Genomic DNA, 14,131 nt, shown 5'->3' with positions numbered 1-14,131 from the left:
ATATATAATTTTGTTTAAAAGTCAAAAAATATAAATTAAAAACTACTACCATACTTAGTATGATAATTAACATTTCTTCTCTTAATGAGGACTAAGAGAATATAACTGGAAACGAATCTAAAATTTCATTCCAAAGCTTCTATCTCTTGGGTATCTCAAACTTGAGGAGAATGCTTTTGTATTTTAAAGTCCTGAGGTGAAGTACTCATAGGACCTCTGGCCTTTTCCACAGAGAATTTCTTGGTTTCTATAGGGTTTACTTAAACTTTCTGTACAATGTTTTCCTCTGGTATTATAACTTATTTGAAACAATCGATAATATTATGCAACATGAGCAATGTATCACAACTATTTTGGGGGAAAATAGCAAGAAAATGAGTTTTTGGAAAAGGAGTTCATTAAAGTTTAAATTCCTCACGCCCCACAAAGGCACAAACAAAGCCTAGTCTACATCAGGTTTTACAGTCAAAGGCTAGAGACCAATAAAGAAAAGTGGATGCCGAAGTAACAAACGTCTATTTCTTACCACCTGCTCCTTCCAAAATGCCCCGGACTACTGCCTGAACACCGCTGGGTCTCATCAACCTTTCAGAGAGGAGCTGCCCACACAGACGCCGGAGCCAAGCTGGGGCTCGACACCTGTCTTGCATCTTCCCTTCTGAGCAGGACTGAAAAACGAAGGGAAATGTGTGAATGAATGTCAGCGTAATGGACAGGATTTTTTTTGTTTGTTTTTCAGATAGGATTTACAGTCCAATCTGAAATATACAAATATACTGAGTCAGACTGATAATTAACAGTACGCTATACAGACTTCAAAAAGGCAAAAATTTTTCTTTTAAAAAAAAGGGGAGGGGAGAGTTCTCTGGTGGCCCAGTTGTTAGGATTCCTTCAACTAGGATTCCTTCGACTTTCGCTGCCATGGCCTGGGTTCAATCCCAGGTTGGAGAACTTAGATCCTGCAAAACCATCATGGCAAAAAAAAAAAAAATTTTTTTTGTAAACATTTATAAAATCTCTTCAGCCTCATTTTTAATTTTAAGGAAGTAAAAATACAGTGAAACTTCTTCAAAAAAGTATCAAGTGAAATTTCAAGCCCAGAAATATACAAATGTTTGTGAATAAAATATAGACTTGGGGGACACAAAATCCATGTAACCAATCTGAATACAGTCCTTCCAATCAAATGCAGCTTCCAAAGAAGACTCACCACTAAGAGGAGAGTCTCCAACAGTGAGAGGGCATTCCTCTCAGTGTCTAACAGTTAATACAGTTAACTGTTTTGAGCCTTCATGCTTTAAAAAAAAAAAAAAATGTATTTATTTGGCTGAACCAGGCCTTAGTTGCAGCATGTGGGATATAGTTCCCTGCCCAGAGATTGAATCCAGACCCTCTGCATTCAGAGCACAGAGTTTTAATCCCTGGACCACCAGGGAAGTCCCATCCTTTGGACCCTCATGCTTTACTCACCTAAACTCGTTACTAAAATTTAGGTACTAAAAGAAAATAGGTAATTCCAGCTACATCACCAAATTGAATCGTTCTGGAAAAATAATCACTTTTAAGGAAAAAAGAAACTATATTATGCTGAGCAGTATACTATTACGTTTTTACTCTAAATTCCTTGACTTCAAATACTCCATTCAAAGAGTAAGATGTCCAAATACTTTTGCCAGAAGAATACTGCCAAACAGCCAAATTTTAGTTTAAAAAAAAAAGACCCAGTTTGAGAATGAATAAAGTATATTTTTGTCATAAGCCCTAAAAAATTATCACAATATTATTGGGAAAAGTGTCCATTTTTCATTAAAAGAAAAATCCCTTAAAATTATCCCAGAGGTCGGTGTAATTTAGTTTGGCAAATACCAATTAACAATCTAAAAGATGAAACAGTATTCAACTAGACTAATTTCCAGGAGAAGACAGTTGTTTAGTTACTCAGTTGTGTCCAACTCTTTGCAACCCCACAGACTGTAGCCAGCCAGGCTCCTCTGCCCATGGGATTTCCCAGGCAAGAATACTGGGGTGGGTTGCCATTTCCTTCTTCAGGGGATATTCCCCACCCAGGGATCAAACCTGGGTCTCCTGCATCACAGGCAAATTCTTTACTGCTGAGCTAGCAGGGAAGAAGACAATACACTACACTCTATCATTAAAGCTTCACCCACAAGAATCCCCAGGTGTGCATACCTGGGGCGGTCCTCCCTGGAGGATAAGTAATTCTCGGACTGCTAATGGCTGATACACTTGATCCAAGATGTCTCTTAGGGCCTTCTTCGATAGGGCTCTTTCTTCTTCACTTAACACCTAAAAGAAACATGTCCTTGGCTTCTGTGAGATAGAAACCAGGCAAGCAATAGAAGGTAATGCTCTGCAACAGTGAACAAAGATGCTTGTGAGGGGAGCAGGAGGCCGACTTCTTTTGCCTTTTTTTTTTAACTTTTTATTTTGTATTGGGGTATAGTCGATTAACAACGCACTGATAATGTCAGGTGGACAGCAAAGGGACTCAGCCATTTATATACATGCATCCATTCTCTCTCAAACTCCCCTCCCATCCAGGTTGCCACATAACACTGAGAAGAGTCCCATGTGCTATATAGTAGGTCCTTGTTGATTACCCATTTTAATTCTTTTGCCTCTTGGTTTCCTTCCATTCAGAGGAGGCTATAACAAGGAAACACTCCTGGCCCCCTCTCCATTCCCTCACCCACTTCTGGGCAGGAGACTGCATCCACTCATCTGATTGTTGAGTTCTAGCACACACAGCTCGCTCCTCTTCACTCTCTTGGGCATGAGCGCACAGTCTGTTCTGCTCTTCTGTGCCATAGATTTTTCAGGGGCATGTCCTCTGCATTGGGGCAGAAGGAGCTGCAGTTTTCTAGAACTCTTTAAAACTGGGTGAGAAGTGCATCTCATTGTGGAATGCACTGTTAGGAGACCCATGGGTCTCTCTCTATAGACCTTCCAGCTCTGCCTTGATGAGTAATAAAGGTGACATTCTGACTTGTCATCTCTTACTCTGTTAACTGTCTTTTCACTCATTCAGAATCTGGGCAGCAAAGAGGGTGCTGTTTAATTGGGTCCCTTGCTCCAAGCCACAACAGACTGACCCCCTTTGGGAGCTTCACAGTCAAGACTCAGAATCCTGCTCAATACAATTTAGTAAATTGTGATGCAGATGCTGATCGGAGCAGCTGTTGCGGGACTTGTCCAGCTTCATACTGTCCACTCACCATGTTTCCCCTTCTCCTTCCACCGCATCACTTGGTCCTTTCTGTGTTTCCCTTTTCTTTTCTCTCTTCTGCCTGAGACCTCTGGGTACTGCTCAGCTCAAACAACAGGCTTAAGACCTGCTCCAGACCCTTCATCTCAAGGAAGTGCAGGTAGCAGGCACTGATGGAGCCGTCAAGACGCACACCCTGTTGTAAAGAGCACAGGGCTCTGCTCCGCAAAACATAAGGGCGCTGGAGGAGACCATAATTTCATGTGACTACTCAGGTGACAATGGCTTTTAAGTGTTTTCTGTTTTATTTTCTTTTGTGAGCACAGGGAGAACAAACAGAAAAGGAACAACTTGGAGGGTGACATAGAAAGGCTGACAGAAAGATAAGTGAGTGGACATGATAAAATCTGGATGCAGGAGCAAAGGAATTACACTGCACGTGACCCTGGTTACATTTATACCTTAACAGCGTCTTCTGTTTAGGTTCCTGTGCTAAGGCTGCAGCGCTCTCATGGGGAAGCAGTGGTCCCTGTTATGTTACACTTGTGAGTCTTGTCTCCCCAGTGACTGTGTGAGCTGTTGGAGAAAAGGGCCACATCTAATGCTTTTGTATCCTTCATATCACTTTATCGTTCAGACGTTCAAATCCCTACTGACTATCAACAAAACACTTGCCTGTACCCTCAGCACCTAACAACCAACACTGACTGGATTGTGGAGGGCACCCAGCGCTTGCATACTTCATCTCACTTAATCTTCCCGAGAACTTAATGAAGGAGGCGTAAACAGTTTAATATTAATAGTAGTAGTAGTAACTTTTTGGTGAGCACTGCTGGGTATTGGGCCAGGTAACTTACACACATTATCCTTATTCCTCACAGCCACCTTCCAAGGTAGGTATTGTTTTGTTTCTCAAGGCAGGCATTAATAAACACATTTTACAAAGTTGGAAAGAAACCGAGATTCAAAGAAATAGCTTGCAACAGCTGTTTCAAAAAATGGAAAGAAGGGAACAGACGAAATGGACTCTCCAGGAGTGAAAGGACTCGTATTTAATAAATGAAAGGTCCAACCCCCTAAAAAGATTCGTCTATCCACCAGAGATGCTTAGGCATTTAATAAAAATTCTAGGTCTTTCCATCAGCACTTTTCCAAAGAACTGAGATGATCTCTTATAGCAACCACACACAAGGACACACAGAAATTCTCACACTCTCTCTCTCTCTCCCCCCATGGATGCTTACCTCTTCCTCAGGACTCAGCGGCGATCTCTTGCTTGGGCAGAACCCCAGCTGGCACAGACCTGCTGCGATATCCCCAAAATGGCGGCAGAAAACCAGGCTCCCCAGAGACGCGTGCTGAGCAACACTGAGGAGGACACTGCAGCTCGTATACAGCCTCCGGGTTGCACTGGGAGCAGCACTGAGACACACCACGTCCTGAACAACGGCCCCAAACTCGGTCCTGAATCTCAGAGGGACTCCAACACCAGGCGCGAGATAGGGGCAGACACCCAACGTCACTACAAACTGCAGAACTGACTGGACAGTCTTCTGCTGGGAGACGCTAAGCGTGTCCGGGCTCAGGGCAGGAGCAGTTTCTGGAGTCTTCGGGTTGGGTTTACCTGGATTGAAATCAGCTGCCAGGCGGAGCATGGTTTCCTTCAAGCACAGCAGCAGCAATAAAGTCTGGGAAGTAAAATGCCAGGTGACGTCCATAGAGTCTTGCGGCCATTCTGCCTCATTAGCAATTTCATCCCGTAGGAGTTTCAGTATCTTCCAGTGAGGATCTTTCAGGAACTTGTGCTCCAAAGCAGACAGGTTAGATTTTAAAGTAGCCAACAGGATATCATGTTTCGTGATCTGCAGTGAATTTGAGCCTGATCCTTCTGAAGAAAAATCAATCAAATTACATACATGGAAAACAAATTGTGCTTCCCTCCATGAGGAATGCCTTGCCCACTCCAGTTCATCTTCTGAAGCCTGACTCAGATGTCATTACTTCTAGAAAGAGGCACCCCAGCTATGCCTCCCCAGGCAAGGCAGAATTCCAGACCACATTTCCTGCCTTACCACAGCACTTTTCATGTAGTTAGAATTATGTACAGAACACATTATATTGGGTTAGCCAAAAAATTCATTTGGGTTTTTGAGAGCATCCTATGGAAAGACCTGAGCGAACTTTTTGGCCGACCTAATACTTCATGGTTTGTTTCCATTCCCCACACGTTCTGAGGGGACAGGGTGCTTGTTGCCCCAGAACCAAGAGGCCAGATCTTAATCAACTTACTGGGCTGAAACTATATTGAGAAGAGAAATCTAAAAAGGTAAACATTTACCACAGAAGGTTCATTCAAGCTGTTCTAGATCCCAGGAATAAGGCATTGAAGAAAAAAAAGTCCTTTCCATCATAAAATTACAACCAGTGAGGCAGATCGCAGAATATGGACATGGGATGCAAAGAAATTCAATCATACACACTCCCTAATATCTAGTCTCAATTTTTCCTGAACTCTCCCAAAATGGTCTTTACTGCCCTCTGCTGGTGAAGGAGCTCGTGCACTCTCTCAGCAGCTGACATCCTTGCTGACTCCCTCCTCGAAACGCTCCTCTCTTAGGTTCTGGGGCAGCAAGCACCCTGTCCTGGTTTTTTTCCTTCTACCTCAATGGCCATCTCGAAGTGTCTCCTCTACTGGTTCTTTTCCTCTACCAGATATCAAAGTGCTCCAAGGCTTGTCCTGAACTCTGGATTATCTTCCTCGACAGTCTTAATCTGGCCTAGGTCTTTAAAAATGAGCTAAAAACTGCTGCTGCTGCGGCTGCTGCTGCTAAGTCGCTTCAGTCGTGTCCGACTCTGAGACCCCACAGACGGCAGTCCACCAGGCTCCCCTGTCCCTGGGATTCTCCAGGTAAGAACACTGGAGTGGGTTGCCATTTCCTTCTCCAATGTATCCAAGTGAAGTTGCTCAGTCGTGTCTGACTCTTAGCGACCCCATGGACTGCAGCCTACCAGGGTCCTCCACCCATGGGATTTTCCAGGCAAGAGTACTGGAGTGGGGTGCCATTGCCTTCTCCGGAGCTATAAGCTAACAGCTTCCAAATTTACATGCCTGGCCCATGACTACTTAGAGCCCATGATTCTAAGTTTCAGAGACATATTTCCAACTGCTGAATGAAATCTTCACTTGGATATTTCTTAGGCTTTTCAAATTCAACAAATTACTGATTCTCACACGTACCTTACACTCCTAAATACAATCTAACCTGGCTACTAACTGGTTACATCTCCACCTTTTTCTTTTATCCAACCCATCACCAAGTCTTTCCTGTTCTGCTTACTAAATCATTCTCAAATTTATTTTTCTCCACCTTACAACTACAACCTTTGTCGAAGCCATTAACATCTTTAAACTGAAGTACATCAGAACCCTCTTGACTGGCCTCCCTACTTTCACTCTCCTAAAAATTTACTTTTCACACATCAGATCCTCTTAATATTTAAAACAGATTTCTCTTGAGAATTCCCTGGCAGTGTAGTGGTTTCCAATATTGGAGCACGGGTTCAATCCCTAGCTGGGGAACAACCTAAGATTCCCACATGCCATGTGGTATGGTCAAAAATTAAAAATAAATAAAAAATAAAACAGATTTCTCTTGGTGGAAGCACACACACACATTCCTGATGTATATACACCTAAAAGCAGAAGTGCTGAGACACAGATATCCAGAATCTCAATCTAAATATTATCTCCTCACAGGTGGCCTTCCTTGACCACTCTAAAAGCCATTGCCCACACTATTAACTCTGTGCTAACACCCAATTTCTTTTCTCTATAGTACTTATCGTAATCAGTAATTATTTTATTGGTATTTACTTTCTTTCTTCTCTTAGAATTTAAACTTAATGACGGTGGGTACCACATCTCTGTTGTTTGGTCGGTGCTTTGCACAGCTGACATAAAGTAAGCCCCAAACGAGCATCTGTAGTTGACTGAGTAAAAGAATGAATAAAGAGTGATAATAAAGATCTCCTTAGAACTCCTATAAGACCAAGCCTCTCTCAGATAACTATCAACTCTGAACAAAGAGTAAAAAGCAAATATCTGAAGATGCCTGAAGGTGATGAAAGGGAACAAAAACTAGAGAAGGCACCCAGGAGGAAAAAAACAGCACTGAAGAAGTTTCCTGCTTTTCAGTCTGGGGTTAGGTCTTTGCATACCAAAAACACTAGAAGAAATTCATCTTACTGACAAGAACCAAAGCATACAATTCAGGGCAATTACAGCAGGCGGAAAATAAGAAATCTCAGAAAGTACAGAACCAGAGAGGAAGGGCTCCCAGCTCTGCATTCAGTCAGTTCAGTTCAGTAGCTCAGTCGTGTCCGACGACTCTTTGCAACCCCACGGACTGCAGCACGCCAGGCTTCCCTGTCCATCACCAACTCCCGGAGCTTGCTCTTACTCATGTCCATCGAGTTAGTGATGCCATCCAACCATCTAATACAAACTGTGCTTAAATCAATGGCTAATCTTTGAACTAAGCATCTATGGGAAGAACTTTAAATACCTCAGCTAAAATGGAAAGAACTGAAAAGAGCTGCTGCCCATTGCAGAAGAGACAGAGCTTAGAGTATGAATCAGTCAAATGAACTGCCTACTTCAGGGAACTCCCTGGTGATCCAGTGGTTAGGACTCAGCACTTTCACTGCAGTAGGCCCAGGTTTGATCCCGAGTCGGGGAACTACGATCCCACATGTCATATGGCATCGCAAAAAAAAAAAAAGGCTACTTTAAAACAAAACCAAACCAAAAAAGATCAATCTTCTCTGGAGGACTGTAACAGAATCTAGAGTTTCAACAGCATATCCTTCATGATGTCAATTATACAATCCAAAAGTCCTAGACAGATGAAGAAATCTGAAAATGTGATCCACCTCAAGAGAAAGACAATCAAATAGAGACTGATCCGAGATGACCCAGGTGTCAGACTGAGCAGACAAAGATTTTCAAGCAACTCTTTTAACTGTGTTCAAGCATGTGATGGAAAGTACTCATTATGAATGAACAAAATACAGACTCTCAGCAAAAAAGTAGCAAGCATTTTTTAAAAACCCAAATGAAAATACTAGAATTTAAAAACAAAATATCTGAATTTTTTAAAAAACTCAATGGACGGACTTAACAGCTTTGAGATGACCCCCCTCAAAAAATGAACTTGAAGATATACCCCTAGAAATTATCCAATCTGAACAACAAAGAAAAAAAGATTTTATAGAAACAGCCTTAGTATCTGTGAACACTATCAAACGATGTATTTGTAATAAAACAGAGAGTAACTAGAATAAAAGGAGAGAAAATGAAGCACAAAAGGATGTGGAGAAATAATGATCAAAATTTTCCAAAATTTAGTGAAAAAACATAAATTTACAGATTCAGTAAGCTCAGTGATGCCCAATCAGGATAAGTAGAAAGAAAATCACATCTAGGCATATTATAGTCAATCATTGAAATAAGATAAAGATCACACTGATAAGAGGGCAGAAATCAACACAAATACTGTAAAGCAATCATCCTCCAATTAAAAATAAATTAAAAATTAGACAAAGAGAAAATCTTGAAAGTGGTCAGAAAAAAGCAGTCAGCATAGGAGACCAAAGCTATGAATGACTGTACTCACAAGCAATGACTTAAAAGATAATGGAAAAACATTAAAGTGGTAACAGGGTAAAAAACAAACAAAAAACAACCTGATGTGATGACAGGAGGAAAAAAAACCACCTATCAAGTCTCAATTCTATATCCAATAAAAAGTAACCTTCAAAAATGAAAGAAAAAGGAAGACATTTTCAGATCAATAAAAACTCAGATAACTGACTGCCAGCAGATCTGGAATACAAACAAATGCTAAAGAAGTTCTTCAAGCTGAAGGAAAAGAGTACTAGATGGAAACTTGGATCTTCAGGAAGGAAGGAAAAGCATCAGAAATGGTAAATATGTGGGTAAATATGAAAGATTCATTTGTTTCCTCTTTGTTTAAATACATATAACTGTCTAAAGTAAAATCTATAAAACTGTATTATGGGGTTTATATCTTACATAGATACAATGAACATGAAAACTATAGCATAAAACCCAAAAGGGGTGGAAGGCTATAAAAGAACCCTTACAGTTACAAGGTTTTTATATGTCCTATGAAGTGGTACAAGATAAATTCTAAACAGATTGTGAAAAATTACAATGTATATTGTAATTCTAGGATGACTACTAAAAATGTAATGCAAAAAGGTGGGTTATGGTTATAAAACTACAATAAAATGCTGAAAACATAAATGAAATCAAACAGCAACAGACTTCAAAACTAAAGTTAATATATCTTCTAAGAAAGATGCAACTGATGATAACTAAAAGGGTGTTCAACAATACATTATTTATAATAGTGTAAAATTAGAAATACACGTTGAGTAAATTATAGTCTACCTGTATCTAACATACTGTATTTTATATGTAACATTTGTTTTGCTTATTATCGTCTCTCCACCACCGAGAACAAAAACTCCTTGAGGACAAGGATATTGCTCTGTTTTGTTCACTGCTGTGTTCTCCTTGCCTGGAACAAGGCCTGTCTGACACAGTAGCTGTTCAAAATAAGTAGTTATTTATTGAATGAATGAATGAATGACAGATGGATTATTTGAAGCCATTATACTATGGTGAACATTATTCAATGACATGTTCACTAAAAATATTCTAAAGGGAACAGAGCATGAAGTACTACATGGGGAAAAGATATGAACAGTTTACAGAAAAAGAAATGCAAATTGCTCTTAAACATGAACATATGATCAACCTTGCTCCTAAGAGAAAAGTAAATTAAAACTATACTGAAATATCACTTCCCATCTATCAAGTGGCTAAAATCCAAATGTTTTTATAACACATTGTGTGTTTTGGGGAAACACTTTCATACACGGCTGGTAAGAGACTAAAATGGTACATTCCCTAAGAAAAGAAATTTGGCAATATCTAACAAAATTATATAGGCATTTAACCATTGGCCCAGCAATCCCTCTTTTAAGAATCTATCCTATAGATAGATACACAGGCAAAAATGCAAAGTGACATATACACAAAGCTTCTCATTGCCATATTGTTAGATACGCAGCAGTAGGGAAGGGATGGGGCTCAATCAAATTGTGCTTTGTCTCGCAGAAGCTAACCCTTAAATTGCACCAGGTGTCTCCAAAAGGCTACAAAACATCCCACAAGACACTGTAGTACACGCAAACACTCAAGCACCTGTTTGCTTTCAGTTTTGGGCAACCTAGAGTAACCGCTGCCTCTTTATATTGCTTATGGATGATCATGCCTGCCCTTTCAGGAATATGCATGCCTCCTGGGCTTAAAACTACCCTGGTCCAATGGTTAGGGGAGATAGTGCTTTGAGGCCTATTTAACACAGAACAAACCTGACTCCAGATTGGGTCTATTCCTTCAGCTCTAATCTTTGTGCCCTAGCCTTTTCTCTACCTCCTAGGTTTGACCTTTAAAGGTATAAGGCGTTTCCACTTACACAGAGATAAAAAGTTGCAGAAAAGAAAACAACATTTCTCTCCATTGAACATTTTTCTCAGTTGGAGGTTTATAGGAACATCATGGCTAGATCAACAACTGCGCCAAGTCTGCAACAAGCCACACCCTATCCCCTTTTAGTAAAAAAGAAGCCTGAATTCTAACTAGGTTAAGATGGTTTTCTGGTACCACCATCTTCTCAGTCTGCTGGCTTCCAGGTAAAGTTGTTATTTCTTGCCCCAACACCTGTCCCCCAATTTACTGTCCTGTCATGGTAGAGCAGTGAACAGTAATAGCTTGAACTTGGTAACACTATCTCCCTGACTCCTTACTTGTCACGTGTAATAAATGCTTCTACTTTAAGAAAGTACTTGGTGTGTTCACTAAGGACCCCAAACCCACTGAGTCTGGTAAAAGTATTTTTTTACATTAACAAAAGGCTTAAAACAACCCAAACATCCATTCATAGAGAACTGATGAATAAACAGTGGCATATTCACATAATGGAATACTATGCAGCTGTAAAAGGGAAAGAGGAAGACGTCTACCTACCACTATGCAGGTATCTCTAAGACATATTAAATTTTAAAAGATACAGAAGAATGTATATAGTATGCTAACTTTTGTGTTAGAATGGGAAGGTACACAGATTATTTTTATTTTTTAAAAGTAGTGGAAGAACAAATTAAAAATTCACTACAATGAACTGTCTATAGAGAAACGGAAAAAATCGGTGGGAGTAGACAGGGATAAATGTATCCAGTTTTAGAGTTTTCCTCTTAAAGCACTGAATGTTTCTCATGAGCTTCAAAGGTGGTGCTACTAGTGAAGAATCCACCTGCCAATGCAGGAGACATGGGTTAAATCCCTGGGTGGGCAAGATCCCCTGGAGAAGGAAATAGTACCCCACTCCAGTACTCTCACCTGGAAAATTCCATGTACAGAGAAACCTGGTGGGCTACAGTCCACCAGGTCACAGAGAGCTAGACACGACTGAGCACACACACATTTTTCATAGTTTTAAAAAAACAAATCAAAAGGAAAATTCAAAATATTCCTAAAGATAAAAAACAAATAAACCTAAAAATTCTATACTTTATGTCCAGGGTTGCCAAAATACAAGCTACAGGTCAAATCTGGCCCTGCCCCTATTTCCACAAATAAAGTTTTACTGGAACATAGTCATTCTCATTTATTTACATATTACATATGGCTGCTTTCGAGCTATGATGGCAGATGTGAATAGCTGTAACAGAGACAGTATGGATCACAAAGCCCAAATTATTTACTGCTTGCTTTTTACAGAAAAAATGTTCCAGCTCTTTCTCTAAACCAAATTAGCAGCATAACCACACATAATTATTTCAAATGACTTGAAATATAGAACTCTGTACATCCTGAGGGCAAAAACAAACAAACAAAATCCCTTAGAAACAGGAGGTTTGTTGATGATAGTAATGTTAGACTTGTTATTTTAAAACACTATACGCATGTGTGAGTATATATGAATATGTGACTATATATTTGAGTGCATATATATATGAAGGAAGTAAATAACTATTAATTTTATTAGGAATCAATATTTATAGGTAAGAGAAAATATAAAGATAAAAATATAAAATACAGTAAAGAAGAATGGCTAGGTGGACAAACACATGTTAAAGAGTCTAGGTCATGGTATATGAGTTTTCATGGTAAAATTCCTTCAACTTTTCTATAAGCTTAAAATTTTTCTTAATGAAATGTTAGGAAAAATTTAAACTCTGTAACATTTCATTTTAATTGGGAATATCAGTAGGAACTTTCAATTTGCTTTTTTTTGTTTTCTGAAAATCCACATATTTCCTGGCTCTAATCACTGAAAAAGTTTGAAGCAATGACATCTCAGTGGCAATAAATATTACTAGTGTCCATCTTGTGGTCCCTAAATATCACTTATTCTTAAAAAGAACTGCTTTCAAGCATAGAGCAAGAAATGTATAAGATGAATCTGAATATCTTATGTCTTAAAGCAAAGAAGCAATCAAAGACTACTAGGTCACATCAAAGAGTCCAACAGCTAACTTGAATGACTCCCACAGGCCACAGATGGAACAATTAAGAGTATCAAGAATAATCACTACAATAAATTGAAACATATATATACACAAAAACATGATTACATAATAAAACAAAACCAAAAAATATCACTCCGTTGGCTAAATTTGGAGACTAAGACACTAATGTATTTTTCTGAAAACTGATGGATAAAAAAACAGGATGAACCTAGCTATGAAAACTTATACGTATGTGTGCCTCAGTACACACATAGAAAAAGATCTCAAAAGCTATACTTCAAAGTGTTAACAGTGATGATCTCTGGATGGTAGGGCTTTGGGTAGGTAGGGCTTTTTCTTTTTTGCTTCATAAAAATTTTTTTCAGAGTGAATATGTATTATTTCTGTACTAAAAATATATTTTAAGGTTAGAAAACAGTATGTAGTATATGAGATCATTTTTGTAAACAAATAATACATATATATATATATCTCCAAAATGTAATTTCTGGATTGTGGGATTAAGGTCATTTTAATTTTCTTCTTTTAGCTTCTCTTTTTTTTAAAGCTTTATAAGTAATATTAACTATTTCTATGAAAAGAAAAAGGAACAATAACATTTAAAAATGTTAATCAATTTAGTGAGAATCACTAAAATAGTGAGAATCAGAGGAGTAAGATTTTTCAGGACTTGTCTAAGACTGATCAGGGCAAGTGTTTCGACTCACTGGCATGAATATCTGTTGCCTTTGAGTAATATACACCTAAAGAGGAAATGAGTGCTTTCATAGCTTGTTGCCACTAATGATTAAGATCAATAAACAATCTCTAAGTAACTTCCTGTGACTTTATAAGATCTTGGAACTTAAACATGGGACACAAAGAAAATGATTAACAAAAGCTGCTAGCCCTTTTTTCTCAAGAGCCCCTTTTAAAGTGGTCTCCTCTGCCCTCTTCTGGTGATAAAAATAAAAGCTACTTGAGGAGAAGGAAATGGCAACCCACTCCAGTATTCTTGCCTGGAGAATCCCAGGGACGGCGGAGCCTGGGGGGCTGCCGTCTATGGGGTCACACGGAATCGGACACGACGGAAGTGACTTAGAATAAAAATAAATAAATAAATAAAAAATAAAAGCTACTTGAAAATAAACACGGCTTTCTCTGAGAGCAGCAGTTCTCAAAAGTGTGGTACAGGGTCTCAGGTTCTGAGGGCCTCCCCAAGATTCTCTCAGAAAGTCAGCAAGGTCAAAACTATTTTCATATTAATACTAAGACAGTGCCTTTTATGTTCTCATTCTTTCT

General features: G+C 39.2%; 1 protein-coding gene across 2 annotated transcripts in view; it reads right to left on the bottom strand.

The window, feature by feature from the left end:
* Positions 1-14,131, bottom strand: part of TANGO6 (transport and golgi organization 6 homolog) — a 184,446-nt gene that overhangs the window by 165,808 nt on the left and 4,507 nt on the right. The window contains exons 2-4 of one of the 2 annotated variants that reach the window (XM_002694832.6): positions 4,471-5,114; positions 2,191-2,307; positions 527-668 (exon numbers count right to left, since the gene is read on the bottom strand). In XM_002694832.6, coding sequence (XP_002694878.2) covers positions 527-668; positions 2,191-2,307; positions 4,471-5,114 — 903 coding nt within the window. The remainder of the gene's footprint in view (positions 1-526; positions 669-2,190; positions 2,308-4,470; positions 5,115-14,131) is intronic. The other variant, XM_005218871.4, reaches the window with a different exon arrangement.

This window comes from Bos taurus, chromosome 18 (assembly GCF_002263795.3).
Source record: "Bos taurus isolate L1 Dominette 01449 registration number 42190680 breed Hereford chromosome 18, ARS-UCD2.0, whole genome shotgun sequence".
Classification (NCBI taxonomy): Eukaryota; Metazoa; Chordata; class Mammalia; order Artiodactyla; family Bovidae; genus Bos; species Bos taurus.
The sequence above is the reverse complement of the archived record's forward strand: the minus strand, read 5'-3'. Positions and strand labels throughout refer to the sequence as shown.